This window comes from Calidris pugnax, unplaced genomic scaffold, assembly GCF_001431845.1.
Source record: "Calidris pugnax isolate Ruff unplaced genomic scaffold, ASM143184v1 scaffold95, whole genome shotgun sequence".
Lineage (NCBI taxonomy): Eukaryota > Metazoa > Chordata > Aves > Charadriiformes > Scolopacidae > Calidris > Calidris pugnax.
In genome coordinates, this window is record NW_015090885.1 from 1058584 (window position 1) to 1082363 (window position 23780).

The 23780-nt window shown below is 39.1% G+C and overlaps 1 protein-coding gene across 1 annotated transcript in view; it reads left to right on the plus strand.

Moving 5' to 3' along the window:
- The window catches only part of ROBO2 (roundabout guidance receptor 2), a 936606-nt gene that overhangs the window by 768886 nt on the left and 143940 nt on the right, over window positions 1-23780 (plus strand). Inside the window, exons 3-4 of the mRNA XM_014947324.1 lie at window positions 12864-13021; window positions 14660-14780. Of these exons, the coding sequence (XP_014802810.1) occupies window positions 12864-13021; window positions 14660-14780 (279 nt within the window). The remainder of the gene's footprint in view (window positions 1-12863; window positions 13022-14659; window positions 14781-23780) is intronic.

The window sequence follows — 23780 nt, forward strand, 5'->3', positions numbered from 1 at the left end:
GGAAGAAAATGTTTGTACTACTTGGCCTAGAATCTATCCCAGGTGAATACTGTGGCAGGCTAAAAATTCCCTCTGTCCAATCCTGTCTAGTCTAATAATCTAATCTGCCTATTTCAATATTATACTTTGTCTATCATATGGCGTTTGAATACTTTATCTTGTCAGTATAGCCTCTTGTTTTCTAATGCAACTGAAGAATGGCAGTAACTATATAAATATACACAAATTAAATCTTTTGTGGGAGTTATGGACACAGGCACTATGTGTCTCGTTAAACTCTACGCTAAGGAGTAGTGAAATGAATGACTTAAATGTGCTGGGAAGTTACCGTTTAAAATAATACCTATTTCAATTTTAGTTATTGTATGTGCCTGTGCTGGAATAGAATCTTTGTTACACTAGTAGTCTGTGTATAAAAAGCTACAGGAAGAGGAAAAACTGTAAAAATGATTTTATGTTCTAATTGTGGGATTAACAGAGGACTTTCAGACACTTAAGAGGAATACAAGCCCTTCAACTGAAGGGCTGCTCCAGGTTTTGAGTAATACACCTGTTAAAGGTTGTTTTACAGGGAATATCTCAGATCGTTTCTTCTCTACAGTCTGAGGTAAACAATTATTTGAGCTGTGCGTTTGCCAGTTTTATTTTAAAGCCTTCAGCAAATGCATAGTTACCCTGATTTTCCCTTGTACTGAACTGCCAGAGGAATATTCAGCACCGAGTGTTTAGAAGGATGTGTGGCATGTGGAGGATTTATTTTGTTGTAGTTTTATTGTACTGTTTGTTTTTCTATTATGCAGAATTTGTTGCACATGAAATGACACTTTAGGAAAGTGGTATTAGTTTGGAAAAAAGGCCTGTTTCACCTTTACTGCAATTCAATATGTTGTGCTATTACATTTTCAACAGCGTGTCTGGGAGCTGGTGTAACCACTCTGCTGAAGGTCATTTTGAGTCTCAGGCACAGCATAGTGTGACTGGAGGGTGGAGCTGGACACCCAGGTTCTGGACTCCCTCTGGGTACTGAAGCTCCCCTTTCAAAATTGTTGCTTCAGGCTATTACGGTTGGTCTTTGCTCCTGCTTCTTTAATTTTTTTCTTTCCTCTTGCACACTGTAGTGAATAATAACGAGGGCAATGTGAACTCTCATATACTTTTTCTCTTTTGAAAGTAAGTGGGAGAGTCACATTTCATATTGTATAGAAGTAATTCCTTACACTACTTGAGGCGATCAAAACTGCAGATTTCCTGCACATTACACTATTCTTTGTTTTGCATAAAATCACAAATCTGGGGCTTCTTTTATATATTTAGACTGTACAAAACTACTGTTTTATCTAGTTGTTTGTGGATCATTTCCTAGTTGTTAGCATGTTGACAGAATTCAAACGCCTGCCTCCTAAGAGCATTTAATACCGGGTCTACATATCACATTTCTCCTTCATTTCTTTAGAGCTCTGGAAACTTAAATTCATTTTGCAGAGTGATACGATAAGTGACAGATAAATTATTTTCCATTGCTCAAGATAATCCCTAAAAAATGTCATCTAACATTTTCGGTCAGTTGTTAAATTTGAAAGGAGCCTTTTAGGAAGGAAAAATTCAATGATGGAGCTTCAAAAAAACCTAACAGTTGAACACTGGAGGAAAAAAATGTTACTACTGTCCACAGGGAAGGTGGAGTTGGAGTTTTAATGAACAATGTGTGGACCGTGCATCCATGCTTTTTATAATTTATTGTAGAGGATTAAAATAATATGCAATCATAAGTGGTAGAGGAGTTTTGGGGGGTGGGGTTTTGTAAATTCTTGGAGAGGGGGTGCCAAATACAGCTGGAGCAGTGAGCACACATACTGGTGACTTGTAATCATCAGCTGTCCCACTCCCTGTATGCACAGTTCCTCCTTCACATGGCTCTTATTTTCCACTGCCTTCAACTCATAGAATGATAGAATGGTTTGGGTTGGAAAGGACCTAGTTCTAACTCCCCCTGCCATGGGCAGGGACACCTCCCACTATACAAGGTTGCTCAAAGCCCCATCAAGCCTGGCCTTGAACACTGCCAGTGTCAAGGCATCCATAACTTCTCAGATTGGGCATGTCTCAGTGACAGCATGTATGAACATGTTTTATGCATTTCCAGTATCCAGTCTGAATTTGCTGGGACAAACTCTAAAAAACTTGAAAACAGTTGCGCCGTTCAGAAGGTTAACGAATAAAGAAGGCACACTAGGCTCAGGACCAGCAGGAAAGGCGACTGCTGAGCCTGTGTGCAACTTCACGCCCACTTATGGCACAGAGGACACAAGGCCAGCCAGGTCTATACAGCTGGCCTTTTTAAAACAGCACCTGGCAAGCACCCCAAAATCGCCTATTGACATGAGGACAGTTTGCAGTGAGGTATTTAAGAAGCAGCAGACGGCTTCCACTGGTTCTGTGTACCAGCTGTGGATGCAGCTCATATTCCATATCAGATGAGTGTGGCTGCACAGTCTCTTTGCAACGGAGCTGTGAGAGCTTATCAAGAAATGTGTGCATTTCTATGTCTGCTCAAATATCTCGGTTTCAATCCTGAATTTTGAAGGGAGCAACACAAAAGCCCTGACAAAAAAAAAAAAAAAATCCTGCTCACAAAAAATAGTAGATGAGTTTTGGCTTATAACTAACAGATAAAGCTTGATAGAGACCCAGGTTAGGCACAGAGGTTGGGGGGATGGAAGGAAGAGAATTCCTATGTTGGGCAACAGCCTATTTTGTTTGATGGTTTGCCTAATGTGGCTAAAGTATAGCAGTAATGTGGCAGTGACCCCCTGCCAAGATGGGAAAGCATCCCAGCTGTTGTGTATGTGTTGTGCATGTGTACACAAGAAGTTTATTAGAGTCTATTCACACTTCAGTGGAGCTCAGAGATTGCCGTCTGTATTATATTGGTTAAATGAAGCATATAACATTCTATATTTCTCGTACAAGAAATATTCATTCATTTGTATTTGTTTTCGTGATTCTCATCTGTTCTTATTCCTTTGTTTTACTGAGGGCTCATGTACATTTCACATGTTTTGGCTGGGCTTGAACTGGAAGCCCAGGGGACTGAAGCAGCTAAAGTGGTTGTGGGAGAACCAGCTTCAGTCTGGAAACACTAAAAAAACAATTGCTCAATGCTGTGTTAAACTCTAGGTAGCATTCATTAGGTTGAACACAGTGCTGCAGGTACCTGGCAGCGCTACTTTTGTACTCACAACAGTAAAACTGCATGCTATTATACTGTGCTTTCTGAACTTGCTAATTAAATCTGTACTTTCTGGGGAATCTCTGTGCTGTGCTCAGTATGTACAGTGCAGTTTCTGTGTGCTCTTCTGAGCACATGAAAAGCTCCCACCTGAATTTATTCGTATATCCCTGACAGGAACATTTGAGGGTTTTTTGGATGCCATTGTTTTTGAATGTTGGTTATATATTTCTAATTCCTCTAGGTTTGGGGTGTGTTTTTTTAAAATTTTGCTGCTTAGAACCTAAGAATGGCTGTACTGCAGGAGACCAAAGCTCTATCCAGTCCAATCTACCCTTTTTTCTGACAGCCTACAAGGGATTCTGGAGGATTGCCTTTTTTACCAAACACAATCCTTCCTACTGCATTGCTGGGAGAGAAGCATAGTCGATGTCATTCGAAGAGTCCTCTAGAGATTTTGGTGAAACCAGTCGCATATTCTTGCTGCGAGGAAGTTGTGCTGGCATACGAGTGACAGTGAAAGTACACTACTTCAGTTGTGATGTGGTGGCTTTTGAAGTTGTGCTGGGCTCCACATCTGATATTCACATTAGTTGGGAAAAAATAAATTACTTGCCCATGATTTTCTGAATACGTAGTCCATTAAATGTGAAGAGCACGTAAAAGCTAACGTCAGACCTGAGTTCAAAGGATCATTAAATAACTGTCCAAGTAAACTGCTAAATGTCTGATCCTTGTTAAATCTTAAAAATTACAACAGACCGTGCACAATTTTTAAAGCTCTTTGTCTGCAGTTGTGGTACCAGTTCTTCTAGAATGTCTTTGAACTTTTAAGCAAGTAATAGGGTTTTTAGTTTCAATGAAATAAAACTCTTGGTAACGTCCCTCGTTAGGACTAGCAATCTGTGCAGTGCATTCATCAAGAGTGATTATGCTTTAAGAATAAGAAAAAAGAAATCTGCTCTGTATCCTAGAGAAAATTTTTCAACGTATTACATTCTATAGCTTTAGATTTCTGAAATTACTTAAATGTGGTCTTCAGGATATTTGCATTCATAAAGAATACTTGGTTATGCTTATTGCTTCCCTTTGCCTTCCTTGACTGTCAAAACACAGTGATGCTTTTGAAGATTTATAGCAGATGGGTAATGAGATTGCTGACTGTTAACTGCAGTATTCAGAATTCGTTGGTGGAAAGAGGCAGGAGTTTAGAAAAGAGAGGTTATTGGGGCTTCTTTGCAATGAAGCAGGTGATAGAACTTTGTTTTCAGTCAGGAAGCTTAAAAATAAAAATGTTATATTCCAAACTAGAAAAAACTCCACTCTTCATGCTATCTAGTAGTCAAAAATCTTACAGAAAAAATTATGGAGATGTCAGATTGCATTCAAGTGATCACAATGAATCACAAGAAAGGCAAGGACACTATACAATTTTTCAGTAAGTGTATTGAGGCTGTATTGCATACGCTTAATTCAGCACAAATAGCAGCCTTTCAAAAATCAGAAACAGATCAAAGCTAATGGCTGCGATAACTATCACTTGTATACCTGTGTAATTGTGTAAAAGGGAAAATAGGTCAGCAGTGCCCTTAATTGGGTTAATAGTTGAAGAAAGATTTCAAAGTCTGACTTCTGCAGTGTGTGCATAGAATCATAGAATCACAGAACAGTGTGGGTTGGAAGGGACCTTAAAGATGGTCTAGTTCCAACGCCCCTGGCATGGGCAGGGACACCTCCCACTAGAGCAGGTTGCTTCTTCTCCCAGGGGAATAATGACTGGACCAGAGGAAATGGTATGAAGTTGTGGCAGGGGGAGGTTTAGATTAGATATTAGGAAGAATTACTTTACTGAGAGTGGTCAGGCACTGGAACAGCCTGCCCAGGGAAGTGGTGGAGTCGCCATCCCTGGAGGTATTTAAGAAACGTGTAGACATGGCTCTTCAGGGCATGGTCTAGTGCCCGAGATTATTGGGGTGTGGTGGGGTGTTGTATGTGGTGCTGTTGGTATGGGGCTTGGTTGTTGGGTGTTGTGTGGTGTTTGTTGTGGGTGTGGTGTTTTTTTGTGGTGGGTTTGGTTTTTTGTGTTTGTTTTTTTTTTGCCGTGTGGTTGGACTTGATGATCTCAGAGGTCCCTTCCAACCACTGAGATTCTGTGTTTTTGTGATTCTGTGGAAGGGTGGGTTTGGTTTTTTGTGTTTGTTTTTTTTTTGCCGTGTGGTTGGACTTGATGATCTCAGAGGTCCCTTCCAACCACTGAGATTCTGTGTTTTTGTGATTCTGTGGAAGCCCCATCCAGCCTTGCCTGGAGCACTTCCAGGGATGGGGCATCCAAAACTTCTCTTGGCAACCTGTTCCAGTGTCTCACCACTCTCAGAGTAACAAAATTCTTCCTAATACCTAATCTAAAACTACCCTCTTACACTTCAAAACTGTTAGCCCTTGCCCTATCATTACACTTGCTGATAAAGAGTCCATTCCCATCTTTCCTGAAGGCCCCCTTTAAAGTATTGGAAGGCTGCTATAAATAAGAAAGGAAAAAAACCTGTCTTCTGACATCTGTGCAATCAAGTAGTTGAGATACGCCTCAGACTGAAATTTAGAGGAAGGGAAAAGAAAACACTCTCACTGACTCCATTTGGAATCTGTCTACTTATTTGTCAGTGTTGGTTCATGCACCTGATGCTTAACACTGTAATTCTCTGTTCATCTGGTTTAATAGATTCTTTGTTTAGAAGCAACAGTCTCCACTTAAATGTTTAGAAATTAATGCTCACCACAAAGGCCAAATTCTATAAATGTCTATATCTGTATGTGTGAGCTATTAGAAGTTAGAGGATGTGTCAGAATGGAGTGTTTTTTCGACATTTTGGTCTTTGCTGAGGCCTGAGAATAAAGAGCAAGCTACCTTTAACTTGTAAGTACTGAGTAGATTTCCGAGTTACATGAGACACATGAAATTCTGAGTGAGGAAAAGGGATGACGACTCAGCTGCTGAATCTGCAAGGAAGAAGATTCTCCCTATTTCCTGATGCCGGTATCTCCCTACTCCTCTTTTCCTCACTTTGATTTCTAGGGACCCTACTAATCAAACATTGTTGAAGCTACTGGTCTCTTTGAAAATACCCAATAGCTCTGAAAATGAATCTTGTGAGTTTAGGGCCTCATTTTAAAGTCAAGTCTGAACATTTTGAGTCACAGTAAATGAGCTTTGTTTCGTGTTCCTAGGCAGTATCTGTATAAGAAGATAGCTGAAGGATGGAAAAATGAACAGGAGGAAAAGAATGTATGGTTCCTTATCATCTTTTTTTAGAAAGGGGAGGTTTAGATTAGATATTAGGAAGAATTACTTTACTGAGAGTGGTCAGGCACTGGAACAGCCTGCCCAGGGAAGTGGTGGAGTCGCCATCCCTGGAGGTATTTAAGAAACGTGTAGACATGGCTCTTCAGGGCATGGTCTAGTGCCCGAGATTATTGGGGTGTGGTGGGGTGTTGTATGTGGTGCTGTTGGTATGGGGCTTGGTTGTTGGGTGTTGTGTGGTGTTTGTTGTGGGTGTGGTGTTTTTTTGTGGTGGGTTTGGTTTTTTGTGTTTGTTTTTTTTTTGCCGTGTGGTTGGACTTGATGATCTCAGAGGTCCCTTCCAACCACTGAGATTCTGTGTTTTTGTGATTCTGTGGAAGCCCCATCCAGCCTTGCCTGGAGCACTTCCAGGGATGGGGCATCCAAAACTTCTCTTGGCAACCTGTTCCAGTGTCTCACCACTCTCAGAGTAACAAAATTCTTCCTAATACCTAATCTAAAACTACCCTCTTACACTTCAAAACTGTTAGCCCTTGCCCTATCATTACACTTGCTGATAAAGACTCCATTCCCATCTTTCCTGAAGGCCCCCTTTAAAGTATTGGAAGGCTGCTATAAATAAGAAAGGAAAAAAACCTGTCTTCTGACATCTGTGCAATCAAGTAGTTGAGATACGCCTCAGACTGAAATTTAGAGGAAGGGAAAAGAAAACACTCTCACTGACTCCATTTGGAATCTGTCTACTTATTTGTCAGTGTTGGTTCATGCACCTGATGCTTAACACTGTAATTCTCTGTTCATCTGGTTTAATAGATTCTTTGTTTAGAAGCAACAGTCTCCACTTAAATGTTTAGAAATTAATGCTCACCACAAAGGCCAAATTCTATAAATGTCTATATCTGTATGTGTGAGCTATTAGAAGTTAGAGGATGTGTCAGAATGGAGTGTTTTTTCGACATTTTGGTCTTTGCTGAGGCCTGAGAATAAAGAGCAAGCTACCTTTAACTTGTAAGTACTGAGTAGATTTCCGAGTTACATGAGACACATGAAATTCTGAGTGAGGAAAAGGGATGACGACTCAGCTGCTGAATCTGCAAGGAAGAAGATTCTCCCTATTTCCTGATGCCGGTATCTCCCTACTCCTCTTTTCCTCACTTTGATTTCTAGGGACCCTACTAATCAAACATTGTTGAAGCTACTGGTCTCTTTGAAAATACCCAATAGCTCTGAAAATGAATCTTGTGAGTTTAGGGCCTCATTTTAAAGTCAAGTCTGAACATTTTGAGTCACAGTAAATGAGCTTTGTTTCGTGTTCCTAGGCAGTATCTGTATAAGAAGATAGCTGAAGGATGGAAAAATGAACAGGAGGAAAAGAATGTATGGTTCCTTATCATCTTTTTTTAGAAAAAGATGGCAGGTCTTCTCAGGCAGTGCACGTGGAAAGGGAGTTCAGGAACTCCCTGGGAGTCTTGCTAGGACTGTTACCTAGGTTGTGATTATTAATTTTTTTCAATTTTCCTTACAAAATGTGTCAGGGGCAGTTGCTGAAACAAAGAGGTAGGGCAGCAGCATCCTCAAACAAAGTGTATTATTATTCTTCATGAGGAAGGTTGTCTGTGACCCCTTGGGTTTTTTCTGTCACCTTGTTTCAGCAGGGAGTGCTGGCTTGCTCAGGGATGATTTCAGTAGATCATACACATTAACCAAGTTCTAAAATACCCCCCTGCACCATACGCTACCTAAAGTGTAATAATCCTTTAATCTGTCCACTGCATGACATCTGGGCAGTTATTTGACATAATAATTCATGTTGATTGTGCATATCAGTGTGTATCAGAGGAGAGAAGTGCCAAAGCAGTGGTGAAGAGATGAGGATTTAGGAAAATGCCCATGGGGCAGTGCCTTGGATCAGGGGAGACCTACCTGCATGTGGCAGGTGACCAACCGGCCACTGATGTGGCTGTGTAAAATGTTTATATGAGAATAATATTATCCTGAGATAAGCACAAAACAAAATAGGAGGGGGAAGATAAACTACCAGGACTCAAGTTACAGAAGCACATTAATATTTACTCGATATCTCTTTATACCCTCTAGTCAGCATGACAGATGTAGCTGTGTTTTAAGACATTATCATTCATTGAAAAAGGCAAAAAAGATAGTCTTTCCCTCCCTCCCATCCCCGGTAATCTCAGATGTTCGCCGTGCGCGCCGGGGGGAGGAGGTGGCGAGCTGAGCGCTGGTGGGAGAAGAATGCAATTATCCCAAAGCCTCCTGACGGGCATCCACTTCTTCCTTCCAGCTTAGCTGCTCTGACCACAGGCTGGGGGCTCGTGGGACATGGACCAGATTGAAAAAGTGGAAGCAGACAGATGGTTATTTGTAATCATCATGTAAATGTAAATCCTATAAAAATGTTTTCTTTCTAAGGGTCTGAAAGCCGTTGTGGTGGAAAGCAGGATTAAGGCACAGATATCTAGCCTAGAATAATTTTGACCCTGCCACCTTCCCTCCTACCCCATAAACGTCGTGGCTTTGTCTCTGCTTCCTTTAAACAAATTGCTGGAGCCGCGGTGGAGGAAATTAATTCAGCTTCCGTGTAATTCCCTGAGTTTACGAGCGAGGCCTGGATTTGGGCCTAAGCTGGCAGGTGCTGGTGAGCAGTTGCCTTGGTAGCGGGGACTTCTTTTTCGCTCATTCCCTCTCACTCTGGCAGGTGTGTGGCCAGCGAGTGTTTGCCTCGGCGCTGCCCTTTGCGAGACGGGCTTGCCTGCCATCATGATGCTTACGGGTACGTGAAAATGGCCGTACAGGACTTTGCATGCCTTAAAGACCGACGAGACAGCTTGCAGACATCTATCTTGTTTGAGAAGCCTCAGCTTGTTCGAGCTACAAAGAGACCGATCAAACTCTAATTAACTTCTTTCCACAGCACCGTTGTAGGCTGCGTGTATGATTTAGCTGTCCTTTCCAGCTCCCCGGTCCCCCGATGCCTTTCCAGACAGTGAGTTGTAGCCATCCAGAAGCTTTTGCCTTTACGAGGCTTTGTCTCTCAAACATGAAGGTGTTTGTGCTGCCCTCAGGCTGGCAGAGGGGAGCAGCTCCAGCTGGGGCAGGCGGGGCAGGACAGGACGCTGGCCATCTTTCTCTTTGGCATCCCGTGTCAAATGTCAGATAATACCCATCCCAAGCACAAAGGGAGCTGCATAACCTATGTTAAAATCAGAATAAAGGGAAATAAGAACACGGGATGAGTTGCCTGATGGCAACGTTTGGCCGCCTGTGATGAATTTTCAAATCGCTAGTATTTATGCCCTGCCAAGAGGGCTCTGAGGAGGGCTGGCTTCTCAAGTGAACATAAGCCTCTTGCCACTGTGTGAAGATAGTGATCCGCTCAGGCACACTGATAGCTATTTGGAAGTACCCAGCAATTGTGGATAATTGGCTGAGGAATATTCTGCAGCTCTCAACCATTTTTCTTGTTTTCACAGATGATTGCGCCATTAGATATGGTGAATGTACTAAGCTGTGCTGTAACTTTTCCACTTACTGTGCTAATAAGTGTGAACTCAACTTCCCAGTTGATGCTCCTTTCTTCTGTGGTTTTCTGTGCTGCTGGAGTTGGACAGCCGAGCTCATCAGCTTGTGCTTGGGTCTCCTTTGCAGGCACCCTTACTCTTCCCTGCTCCTTCTCTCAGTGTGACATTTGGATGTGCTTGGTTGGCTGTGCTGATCAGATCAACATCTGTGCTTTGTATTGTTGTTGTTATATTGCATTAAAGGCACCAAATCACAGGAATGGCAGCCCATGCCCCCTGCTCTTTACCTTGTTTTTCTCTGTGCTTTTATTCTTTCTCTTTGCCTTCCTCTACCTGGCTTTTTGTTTTCACTGTCCTTAGACTTAGTGTTCCCCCTCTTCCTCTCTGAGTTATTTTCTCTCTTTAATTTATATTCCATGCATTTTTCTCTTATCTTTGTCTTTCTGTCCCTGCTGTATTTTTTTCTCTATTTCATTTTTCTCTCACGATTTTTTGTTTTCCTCCAAAACATAGAACGCTTCAGATGGAAATGGCGAGATATATCTATTCAAGATTCACATATGTGTTGAGGTACAGAGCAAGATTAACTAAGCCCTGTAGCATCAATTTTGTCTTCCATTCAAGCCAAATTTGCAGTAAGGCTTGGGTAAAGGAATGTGATAAAATCAAATCACCTCTTAGCCTCACATTCTGTGACTGATTGGAACCTTACACAGTTGCTGAGATGATTCAGAGAAAGTTAATGTAATTTGCTGTATATCATCCCAAGAAACTATATTTGTCAGCTTCATATAGCAGTGTGAAACATTAAAGGAAAATGCTTTCCTTAATATTGTTGCCAGGAGTTAGGAGTCTGGAGTATTAAGTCATTATGTTGTGGGATCTGCTGATTTTCTGGGGATTTTCCACTAAAGTTCTATAATTGTAAAAAGAATCAAGCCAATAAAAAATCAATATTTATTTTGTGTGGAATAATAATGAAAGAAGTTGACATTTATCTATTTGCCAGTTATATGAAAGAGGGCATAGCATTGCTTAGAAGTATTTTTTTTTTTTCTGTGTGTCATAATGATCGCAGACACATATGAAGATCCTTCCTAAACTAGGTGATTTTGTAAGACATTTTTTCTGGTTCTTACTCTGAAATTGCTGTGGTATTAGCTTTCGTGGCTTTGCAAAATGTTGTAGTGCCAAATAGTGAGCAGCCCATGATCTTCAGGGTACTGTTTCTGTGTTGTGCATTGCATAAGTTATTTCTTCCATTTGATCTTGAAACTCTATAAATTCCCTTTCTGACAATTTGATTATTGTGAATCAAAAGTATATGAGTAATTTGTATTAATCAGAAATATTTTGAGGTTGAGTCTTTTGTTATCTGTTGATTCTTTGCCTACTACGTCCTGTCACTTTTATTTTATGCTTTAAGAGCAAGACCTAAATAATTACTCTTTTTTGTGTTAGAAAAGGAATTAACTTCCAATTAATTCCCTCCTTCCTCTGGGATCTACCTGTCTATCCCAAAATGGGGAACAATAAAAGTTACCACATATGTGGTTTTGAGTGTCACATATATACAGCCCGCTCACCTCAGCCCATTCAGAGACCAATTCTTGTATGTATTAATCATATTTTCTTCTGGTTATTGCAGAACAGAAAAATACTCAGTTCCAAATGTTAAAATGGGACACATTTTATTAACATTGAAAGCAGTAAATTATCTCTGCTTATGAAATGAGACTGAGCAATTTCTGCTGAACTCTTCCTGACTTGCCCCTTCACTAGGATACAGTGTTTTCTAATTTCTCAGAGGGCCCTGGTTCCATTAAGGGCGAGAACTGCTTTAAAGCTGTAATGAAAGCCATACGTAGCTGAAATTCAAGGAGGGGAAATGCCCTAAATTCTATTTCAGTAGCTCATCTACAGCTATTTTCAGTTTTATGTTTATAAGAATGTCAATTAACCTAGAGACTAGGACTCACATGGAAGAATAACGATGAAGTGGATATCATTTTAAGACACTGAAGCCAGCTAGTTGGACCTAATCCTTCTTTATAGAAGCTTGATTTACATAAGAAGCTGGCCTGTATTGCCTAATTTAGTTCCCAAACAGCTTGGAGATTTAAATGCTCTTTCCTTTCAATGTCGCAATACAGCACTGGTGAAAGTTGCAGAAATATTAAAACTAAAAAAATAAAAGGAAAACATAAATATGCTGGAAGCACGCTTGATTCCTCTGACATCTTTCAGAACTGGTGATCACTTTGGCATGTATATGGTGATAAGAATAACAGTAGTAATAGCAATACCCTTAATCAAGGTGTAACTGCAATTTGGTATCGTGTCACCTCTTTACCTAGCTTATGCTGAAGTTGGAGGTCCAGGCAACATCAGACCTTCGATGCTACTTTTGCAAGGATGGGAAGTGACTCTGTTGAGGTTAAAAAGAGTGATGGGTGCTACAGGTCTTTCTAATTTAAATTAGAAAGAGTTAGAGCAGTGAATTAGAGCAGTGTTCTTATCTGGAGAAAAACGAAGGAATAAAACCCCATGTATGTGAAATCTGCCTCCGTTGGACAAAAGGTCACACCTCAGTCACACCTCACCAACTTCTTTTATGAGAATTTTTTATAGTAAATATAAGATGCAAAGTCATTACCTAATAACGGTTGATACTTTTTTTGGTTTTGTTTAATATTATATGTATCTGCATGTATTCACCCCCCAACCCTCCAGCCCCCCTTACAATGTCATCACTTCTAGTAATTTTTTTTCTTCTTTTCCTCATTTATTGCATTAGTGCTGCGGGATGACTTCCGCCAGAACCCTACAGATGTTGTGGTGGCAGCTGGAGAGCCTGCCATATTGGAATGCCAGCCACCTCGTGGACACCCTGAGCCTACCATCTTCTGGAAGAAAGATAAAGTCCGTATTGATGACAGGGAAGAGCGGATCAGTGTGAGTACAACTCCAGTGGTTGTCTACAGACACAGGGCCTGCGCTGAAGCCCCACAGCTGAGTGCCGCAGAACTTTACAGCTTTTTAGCCTTTCCCATAGAGATTTGACATTACTCTTGACAGTTTGCCTCTCTGAGCTTTCCCAAATGAGGAGGGGGGGAGGTTATTTGTTCCTTCTGGTTTGGGTCTCCAACTTGAACTTCTTGAGGCTTTGTTTGTATAACCAATGCAATGGAGGTCCATTAGAGCTGTAGATTTGGTCATGTCAGATGTTCTGTTAGATGGGGGAGTCAGTGGATGTCTTTCACCAATTTGGCCTTAGGTTTTCTAAATCTCAGTTCAGTGAAATGAGACTATCAGACCTTATATCAGAGAGGTGTTTTAAAGATATAACCAGTCATACCTATGAGGTACACAAATGCCCCATGGGAAAACCTCGACATCTTAGGATGATATTGGTAATGTTGTACTTAGTGTAGTAATTGGGATGTGTATTCTAAATGAAGGCTGAAGTTATACTCTAGAGAATGATTGTTCCTAAATAGAAATACCTATTGAGTAAATAAATAACATAGGATGGATTCTGTGACAGTTCATTCCATGTACTGGATGAAAAAGGATCCAGCGGAAATACCTACCTTATCAAGTGATTAAAAATTATACCATGGGATGTGCAAGCAAATGGGATTAATTAAGGGTGCGGGGGTATATTTAATTCCTAATATTTAAGTGCTTAGCTTTTCACTCCTAATACTCCTTCAGTGAAGTTTTATGTTGTATGTAATTATATGTAACTCATTCAGTTCTGACCTGATTCAATATGGAACTACTATCAGGGTGCTTGTTTGTTGCTTTGGATGTCTAAGGAAGTATTTCAAGCTAAACAATCTCAGTAGTTGCTATTTGTGGGCCAGGCTGTCTCTGCTTCTACAGTAGAGGAAGGAAGAGTGGCAGGGAACTGGTTATCATTCCCTGACTCAAATTTCTTTGGCTGTATTCCTAGGTTATTCTGAAGCACCCCGTTGTCTAACTTTTAACACTGTCTGTGACTTCACAAGCTGCAAATTTTTTACTTTATTTCTTTCAGCTACCCTGCTTTTTCACTCTATAAGCACCCTTTGTAGCCAGGAAAATGTTGTCTTATAGGAGTCAGATGAATTCTCAGTTTGGGCTAAATTTAGTCTGTCTGCGTCAAGGAAAAGACAAAATCTCTCTTAATCAGTGAACAAGAAAACTGTTCAGACACAGTAAAATAAAATGAACTAAATCTAGCTAAGTAAAATTGTCTTTTTCTTGAGAGAGATGTCAAGAGTGTGTTACATATCACAATGCAGGAAATGCAAGCACTCTGCATTGCCAAGGAGGCAGCAAGAAATGTAATCTAATGTAAAGCATCTAAAGAAAACCAAAGAAAAAAAACTGAAATGCATTTAAAATCAGTCAGTAGAGTAAAATATGTTCTACAACAGCTTAAAGGTATTAAAGTATATAGGATGATAATTTTAAAGCTGTACATATATTTACAAACAGAACTTTTAAATGTCTTTGTTGTGGAACTTGCTGCCTGAGAAGGTAGCTTTTTTTTCTGGTATCTTTTGTTTATCTGAAGTTAAAAATATATTCCTTGTTTTGAAACAGATACGTGGTGGGAAGCTGATGATCTCCAACACAAGAAAAAGTGATGCCGGCATGTACACTTGTGTTGGAACAAACATGGTGGGGGAGCGAGACAGCGATCCGGCAGAGCTCACTGTCTTTGGTAAAGCAACTCAAGATTTTCTTTCCTTTTCATTACAAATGTCATAAACTGAATTGACCTGGGTGACTCATCAAAACATGAGACAAAACAAGGTTAACAAAACAAAATGGTACTGCTTAAGCTGCATTTCACAGTTTCTGGAGAAGACCAGGTTTCAAAGCCTTCCATTTATAATTATGGAGCTGTGATGGCTCAACATTTTCCTTCTAAGTGCATAGTTTCAATCTAATTGGAGGTCCTTAGTGATATGCATACACTCAGAGATGGTAATGCAGGACATAATGCTCTCTCTCACAAAATTGCCAAATGTAATTAAGCTACTTCTAATACAGTTGACAATGCCTGCCTAACAGAGATTTGGACCAGCATTGCCTATTTAAATAATTCCTTATTCCTGTGGGGTTGTGAAATCAAACCTTTGTAGGAGAGCACAAAAGAACTCAATTGATCAGTAAAAAGTCATTGGAGAAAATCATGAGATCAGCTTTTTGAATGTATAGAGATAGTTTTGTCATTTGTTTTTTAAAGGGTGTGAAAGAGCTTTTCATCCTGTAAGTTAGGGCATCATTTAGGTTTTTGGTGCCACTAAATGAATCAAAAATTAATAGGTTTCCTGCGTGAAAGGGCTTCCAGACCTGATGGGCAAAGCAAGTACTTGTTGGGATTGTTTGCCCTATGGTTAGAGTCTAGAGCAAGAATAGAGTAATACTGAACCTAGAGCTGGATCCATCCTGCTAACAACTAGATAAGAAGGAAAGCGGCAAAACCCTACTGTGGTACATCTTGCAGTCATGACATTTCTACTTACCATTAGCTGTGGTTTTGTAGGAATTAGTCAAGAGGTCTTGAGCAAACAAAAGAAAATCAATCAAGAAAAAACCCTCAATGCTAAAGAAAACACATACATACATAGAAAAAAAGAAAGAGAAAGAGTTAGTGTTTCCTCCTGATACCTCTTTGATATCCTTGATATGATACCAAAATTCCAAACCAGACTGCTTGTAATTCCAGTAAGACTTTTCATAGAAATCTGAAGGTCCTTTCTGAAGCAGATGCTCCTAAATTTTTCACCTTCTACCTAGTATGGTGCACTGGAAAGCCCAGTCACACATATTGCTATCTGTGTTTGCATGTATGTGCAACTCAACATTTGTTTGCCCACTTTAAAAAAAATATATTATGGGATTCACAAAAGGCATAGCGAAGTTTCTGCTAGACAAAATCCATGAGTGACAGAGAATTTGCTGCTTTCCAACATTATGACACTGTAAAGCCTTCCACTCCACTTACTTTGTTGTGGATTCATGGAAGCATATGACTTAAAGACAGAACTAGTATACTTTGCAAAAAAACATAGAAAGAGTATCTATCAAATTTTTATGTCCTTTGCAGACAGTCTGTTGAAGTCATGTCTTTATACAGATGTAAAAAAGACATGACATATCTTCTTCATCAGTGTAAGTACTGATAATCTCTGGTAATACTCCCTGTGGATAGCAAGCAGATTGCGGTCCTAAACTACAAAGCCTTAAGAAATCCTTAAGAAAATAATTTGTTAAAAAGCATTGAGCTAGGAATAAAAACTGAAATGTGCATGTAATTTCATATCCTGCAGAGCTACGAAAAGTATTAGTTTTGTCTTGATAGCCAATTACAATACTCTGATTTTTTTTTTTTACAAGATTTATTCAGAGCAATCAACTTATAAAATACAATCTAAGCCTATTTTGAATACTGAAAAAAATCAGCAATAAACTAAATTAGACATTTTAGTTCTTCATAATTGTGTTAGACCACCTAAAGAAAATTTTATTTAAATTTCCTTTCCTATCTGGGTATCTTACTAACTGAAATTCCCCTTCTATGTAGGTATTTCCTTCCTATCTTCTGTTTTTCTGTATAAGAACAGCATGTAGGAAGCAGACATCAGGTTATGTTCTACTCTTTGACAAAACAATTCGACTATCGTGTGCCCATTCTCTGGCTATCACCTGGCCCTGAAGCTCTGTGTTGGTGTATTGGGCTCACTGTATAGACATGTCCAGCTTAGTCCTGGTCTGCTCTGTGCAAAAGAAGGTGGCTTGGCTTTGCCTTCCACCAGCAGAACAGTTGTATTCCATTCCTGGACTTCAGGCAGCAGCTTGTGTGTGGGTGAGTGCGTGCATCAGCGCACTGGAGAGCATTATCCATGATATTTCCAGGAAGCAATGTATCTACTGGACAGTCCAATCAGTCTAAGCATACACAATAAATCCAATAAATCCAGCAATTCTGGGAAATGTCAGATTAGCTGTGCATGTTCAGATAGACTTTACAGAACACAGGCAGAACCATGGGTCATCTGTTAAGTCCACAGCTGTCCTCTAATAGGACTCACAGATTTGAGGAACATGGGAATAGTGCAAACGTTGAGGAAAAATATGCTAAAAATATCGTAATACTGATATATTATTCATGTGCCCAACTTTAACTGTTTGGAACACATTTAAAATAGGCTTTATAATTAAAATTAAGATATCTTAGCTAAGAGACTTGGAGAATTTAATAAAGTGGCTGGCAAGCCTGCAGCTGGTGCTGATTCTGGAGAGGAATGTGTATTAATTAGCTGATTGTTAATGTCTCTATTCCTTTTCCAAATAACAAACCCTCAAATCCTTTCCATAGTGTGAAGGGGGCCTTAATAAACACACTACTCTGTAGGAAAAGGAACTGTTTCATACTAGTTCTCCAATCTTTCCAGGAATCAGCCACTTGTTACTTTTGGCTTTGGAAGTTTTTCGGTAATACCTGAAGTTAATTTCTGCATGTGACTTGTGACAGATCTCTGGCTCCCTGTACAGTAAATTTAGCTTGAGGCATTGCCTCTGGAAAAACTGAGTCAGTGTGGTGGTAACTGGTGGCCCGAGGGGAACAGCATGGAAACCTACCCTAAAAGATTACAACTTTCCTGAGTTTTAAAATAATAATAATAATAAAATGGACAATGAGAATCTTGGAAAGGATTCCCATATGCAGAATGTATCCACTTGGCTGGGTACTCATTCAGTAATCTTTGCTGAGAGATAGTTTTGGATAGTACATGCTAGTTTTTGCCTTTATGAGGCTCCCAATTGTAATCTTGGAGTAAAGCAAGAAGGCAGTGTCTGTCATAGACTCTAAGTTGGCCTTTACAGGAAGTTAATAACTAATCCACCAATCCTAACTTTCACAAAAAGAGGCAGCATGGTACTTTATTGTTATGGATGTGCTATTCTAAAGGCCAAATTCAGAAGTGTAAGTGCTACAAATTAGGCTGGTTTGCTTGTGTTTGGGCTCATAGCCTTTGGCTCAACAAACTTAAAGCAAGATGCAAAACATAAACAATTTCATTCCAATTTGTTTGTGAATGCATAATATGGAGCCAGAAATTAAATAAAGTAAGAATTACTGTTTCAGTTAACCTTTTATTATTTTGTCATACTACTGCACTGTTCTCTGATAAGTTTTCAAGTTGTTTTAACTGTTTCAGACTCCTTTTTGTTCCTTTGGACTTAAAATGGTATGTTTGAAGAGAATGTACAAAGGTATATCTTGTATATTGATTCTGAAGCTCAGTAAAATCAATGAAAGCCTTAATATATCAACTTCAAGAGGCTGGCATCAAACAGTGGAAAAAAGATATATTTAGAAGCGCCTCAAAAGAATATAAAGCATAACTTAGAAGAGCACAAAAATGCTTTAAAATATATGTCAATTCAGACATATTAAATATTGTTTTGGGTTAATCTTTGATTTTAGCTTTAGTACCTGAACCTTTTTTCAGCTAATAAGGTCCTGTGGGATGAAGAGGTATTTTTGTCTGATGCTTGAAGAAGTATTTGTGTTTGATGTTCTCTAGACATTGTCAGGCTGAAAGAGATACCATAGTTCCAGAAAGAGTATACTATGATGACATGATGTTACAGGAAAAAAAATTCCAAAAACCCCTTAATGAAGACATTGTGCCCCACTTTCCTTTCCTGAGCTCTCACTATGTGAAAGGCCTTAGCAGAAAGTCTTGTCCCACTGTATACTGGAAATTAGAAGCTTTCCCAGTCATGTGAAAAACCTACCAAAACTGGGTACATATTCACAGTTCAAGACAGAAAAATTGGCAGTATGTATTTTGTCCTTCAGAGCAAAGCTCCTCCTATTTTTCTTCAAATCCTTCTACTTCCCACTTTCAGTGTACTTGTGGCAGTTTGCATAAATTCATTCTGGCTTTGCAATAATTGTTATCCACAGATACTGGCAAGTTGTAATAGGATAATGATGCTGCTGTGAAAAAGAGTCTGATTTTTCTCTTACTATTGCTCAGTAAAAACTGAAATTAATAGGGCTGTAGATGCATATAAAAGGAGAAAAATGCTAACAATTAAAAAAATCATTCTACGTTATTTGCATGTGCCTCTTAACAGTGCTCCGTGCCTTTACTGTGCAAGCTCGTCGCATCTTGGGTATTATTTAGAGTGCAGAGATTTGCAATGTCTAACACAACTACTTATTTCTCAAATACAAAATGGAAAAGTGACTAAAAAGAGATGGTAGAAGAATGTCTCTACATATAAACCCATCTGCTTTTGTAATTGTATTTTCATTTATTTGGCAAACATAGGTGAATTTGGTGTGATCCTAATATCCTGTCTGCTTCCACATCTTCATTTTTGGCAGAGCGCTTTACTTTATCCTGATCATGTTGCAGTTAATGAAATATCTACACTACTGACAGCATTCTGAAGTGAAACTTACTTCCAACCATGTAATGTTTCTTTTTTTCCTTTACATCAGAACACTACAGTGAAGAAAGCTTTTATTTTTAAACTATTTGCTCTTAAATCCCTCCCCAAAGCCTTTTAATTTGCGTTTTAATACTTCTTTCTAGAACATGAGAACATTTTTAAAAAATAATGCCTTCTCTCCAGCAAAGACAGAGAAAACAGTTCTAAATCAGATTGAGCCTCTACATTACAGGGACCATCAAATCCTTCACTCTAGCAGTTGCCACAGCAGAGAAAATATATTAAGGTAGTTAGGATCATTTTAATTAGATTGAGGTCCCATATATGGCTGTCTAACTTTTTGAGGAACAGAGAAAGGGCAGTAATACATCTGAAGGTCATCTGAGTCTCTATAACAAACTGTGATACTCAGACTGATTGTTAAATAGAGGAAAAATTGAGTTCTCAGGTTAACTTGTGTCAGCACCCAAAGCAAGGAAAGGATTTTCCTGTGTTTCTGGTTAGGATCAGTCCTGTAGGTGTTCTTGCAGCATGTATCTCAAGCACTGCAACAGATTGTAGGTGTGTGTCCAGATTGCATTAACAGTCCCTTTTTATAACTGCAAGCAAAGTTTATTCTGAAGTTATAAAGGTCACCTTAGTAATAGCATGACTGGTTGACATGACATATAACCATGACCTATTTTATAGTTCTCTTCAAAGATTTTTAATATTCATCAGAGAACATCTGGGAAGTGGGTACTTTATTTACTCAGTGAAAGCTTATAAAATAGCTATATTAAAATTTTTATATGTATCTATGATTTTAATTTATTACCCTTTCTTGTTGTTTATCAAATATATTGTGTTCTGAATGCTGTTGACAGAGTAACAATGTTTAATTATACCACAAGGCTTTATTTATGGGCAATCCATATCCAAAGCAAAAAATAAAAAGGTTGTTTCTCAAGTTTAGCTCTGAAACTAAATTTGACCTGGCTGTGTGAAGAAACCTTCTTCATTTAGCATGCTTGGGCAAGCAGCGCTCCGTCTCCTGAGAGATTAACATTGTAAGCAAGTTATACAGGTGACTCAAATCCAGTTAATCTCACATAAAGAATGTTAATTGCATTGGCAATGGCGTTCACTCTGATCACTTTATAGCTGTGTAATTAGCTATTGGACATATTCAAGGGGTTGTCTGAGTGATACAAATACAGGAGACAACATGAGAGATAACTTGTTCTTTCCTGATTCACACTGTGCAAAATGCAGAGATGACTGAAAGACTGAAATAGCCATTATTGGTATTTGCATGCCCTTGCTAACTGGGATCTGTACTTACATAGCTATTTATTTTCTAGCAAATTCTTAACTATTTTGGAAAATACACAGTTTGAAAAGCTGATCTGAAACAAACAACCTTGATGTGGAATCAAATGATTCACCTAATGACCTTTGGGCCATTTACTGTGTTATCAGCTGGGTTGTCCTCAAATGTAATAGGAATTTATTTTCTCATCTCCTGTATAGAAGCATTTACAGCCACAAGTAGCAATTTCATAAATACGCATATGTTAGTTTCTTAGCTGTTTACAGATGGTTTTTATAAACATGGTCTAAAATAATTCTTGTATGCAGACCAAGCCAACATAGACGTACATGCAGAATTATTTAAATTCAGTGTGGATGAACCAGGGTCTCTAAATCACCTATAAGGATGCTAATCTGGATCTGATTTTCTTGATTTAGGATCATCTCTTGAAAAACAAATACCAAAGTGAAGAGTGTATTGCGTATGAGCTCAGAGCAGAGGTTTGTCTGAGCTCTTCTTAGGAGAGAAGTTATGAATAAGATAATGTTGCAAACTTACAGAAAGTTTCATTAAGATATTCCCTTCTAGATCCACATTATTACAGGCAGGCTAAGTGCATTGCTTGCATTAAGGTTAACAACTAATGCTTTTGTTACTTTGTCCAGTTTTAGTAAGTTTGTCAAATTACAAGGCTTTATCCAAAATTCTCCATGTCAAATTGGAAAATTGAGTCTGTGGGGTTTTTTTAATTGCCAAAATAATTAATTCTTCTCCAAGAATGTTGAAGTTCCTGCAGTTCAGAGTTGGCGGGGTAATTGGAAGGAAGTGGGGAAGGATTTGAAGGAGAGTAATGGGGGAAACTTTTTGTCTTGAGAAATGCAGACCTCTCATATTGAATAATAAGGACCTAAAAATTGATGGGAAATAGCTACACTATGCCAGACGTGTAATTTCTTGCTTGTCCCAAAAAATTTCACTACATTTAGCAAATTACAGACCTCTCAAAAAAAAAATAAATCATCAATTCATATGCCAGAGACACCAGGTAGAATGTAGGTCTGAACAACATTTTCCTATAGCTGCATTGCACTCCTGCTGCTGTCACTTTCCTGGTTACATCAGGTTGATTACGTCAACCAATTTTTCTTGTGTTAATATTGTGAACGGGGTCTATCTGGGTGGCACAGAGAAAAGAAGCTCCAGTTCAAGTGTAGTTCAAACACACAGCAGAGAAGAGTCAGTTTGCTGTGAGGTACGAAGAAGTGAGAGCTGTGGATAGTTGGAAGGGAGAATGGACTTGTGACCTTGCTGAGTTCCAGCTGTGAAAAGCAATATTCTGAGCTAGGAGGAGACAAATCGACTAAGGAAGCCGTTGACAGCTGGAAAGAGCTGGCACAGCCAGTGGCTGAAATGGAGAGGGACTTGAGGCACTGTCACAGGCTGGCAAAGACACATAGGTGAGGGTAGGAGCAAACCTAGCTGGAGACTGGAAAAGGTCAGGAAACTACATACACAGGGAAGAAAACATCTGATGAAACACACTCAGGACAAAGAGCTATAGTGAAGGTTATATATGGCTTGTACATAGACTTGAAACAGGGAATAAAGACTGAGATTTCAAGGTGCAGAGAGACTAGAACTGAATTTACTTGCCCAAACACTGCTGGAATCTGCAGGTCCCTGGCAGGATTAGGAATGGAACAAAAGCCATAGCTTGGGAGAAACGGGGAGAAGAATCTCTGCCTTTTAGACATGTTTTTATCTCTAGCACCTGGAAAAGTGCTATAGATTCTTGAGCATGTCTATTCTTCTGCTGACAAAATATGTTTTTCCCAGCCAATAGGTCCCACTGCTAGTATCAAGGAATTCCTATGTGGTGCTGTCACTCATTTACATAATTGTTAACAGGTGGTTTTGTGTTCCTTATTTTCTGTCTTAATATTCTAATTTGTAAAAGTGGTGAACATTTTATCAGCTGCAACTGAATTCAATGGAAGTTGAGCTTTGAACACACAAAAGTAATGCTAAATTCTCAAAAAAAATATGGCGGTTTTGTGTCTCAGGTTGAGCATCAATATTTAGCAGAAATTTTTTACCTTGCTTTCTTAGATCTCCATCACACCTCAGAGAGAAGCTATGAAAATAAGCAAATTGTTTATGAAGCATTAAGATATGTGTAATGGAGGTCATGAGGAAATTAATAATTCTGCCTTTGAAGTGAAGTTTGAGTACTATGACAGGAGGCCACCCACTAAATGGTACAACTAAAGTGAAATATTAAACACCTGCTCATTAAATGAATACCAACAATCTGGAGATGTTTGGGGGAAAACTAGTATGTGATCATATAATTGCAACCAGTCCCATAAGGCATAAACAGAAAGGAAGTGATTAAAGAGCACGCAGACAGCTTTAGTTCTGGCACTGAGGTGCTGCGTGCTTGATTTCGCAACCTTATTAATGTTCTTTTAAAAAAAAAAAAATTGTTATTATTTGGATATAACAAACACAGATAGCCCCCATAAACTCAACTCTGTAGTTATCAAGACAAACTACCTGAGTCAGAATCTGGTATTGCTTACATCTGTGTGAATTTTGAATAATTTCTTAAGTGACATCATACCCTTCAGCTTTCTGAGAATGAAATGTGAAATGTAGTGTGTAACCAGTTTTAAATATCTTTATAATAATTTCCTGTCTTGAGTGGAAATACTGCTTCATATAAACCCAGTCTTATAATGGTTTGGCTCTAGCGTAAATAATTTATGACAATAAAAGTGTGGTATGGCTAGGAGAGGACAGAACAAAATTTATGCAGTCCAAAGGCAACTTAGAAACTAACCCCAGTGACATCCTTTCAAATGAAATTACCGGTACTTTGAGTTTGTACCAGTATAACTGAGATCAGATTGTGGCTCTGCATCTGGATTTTAAGCAGGCCTGTGCAAC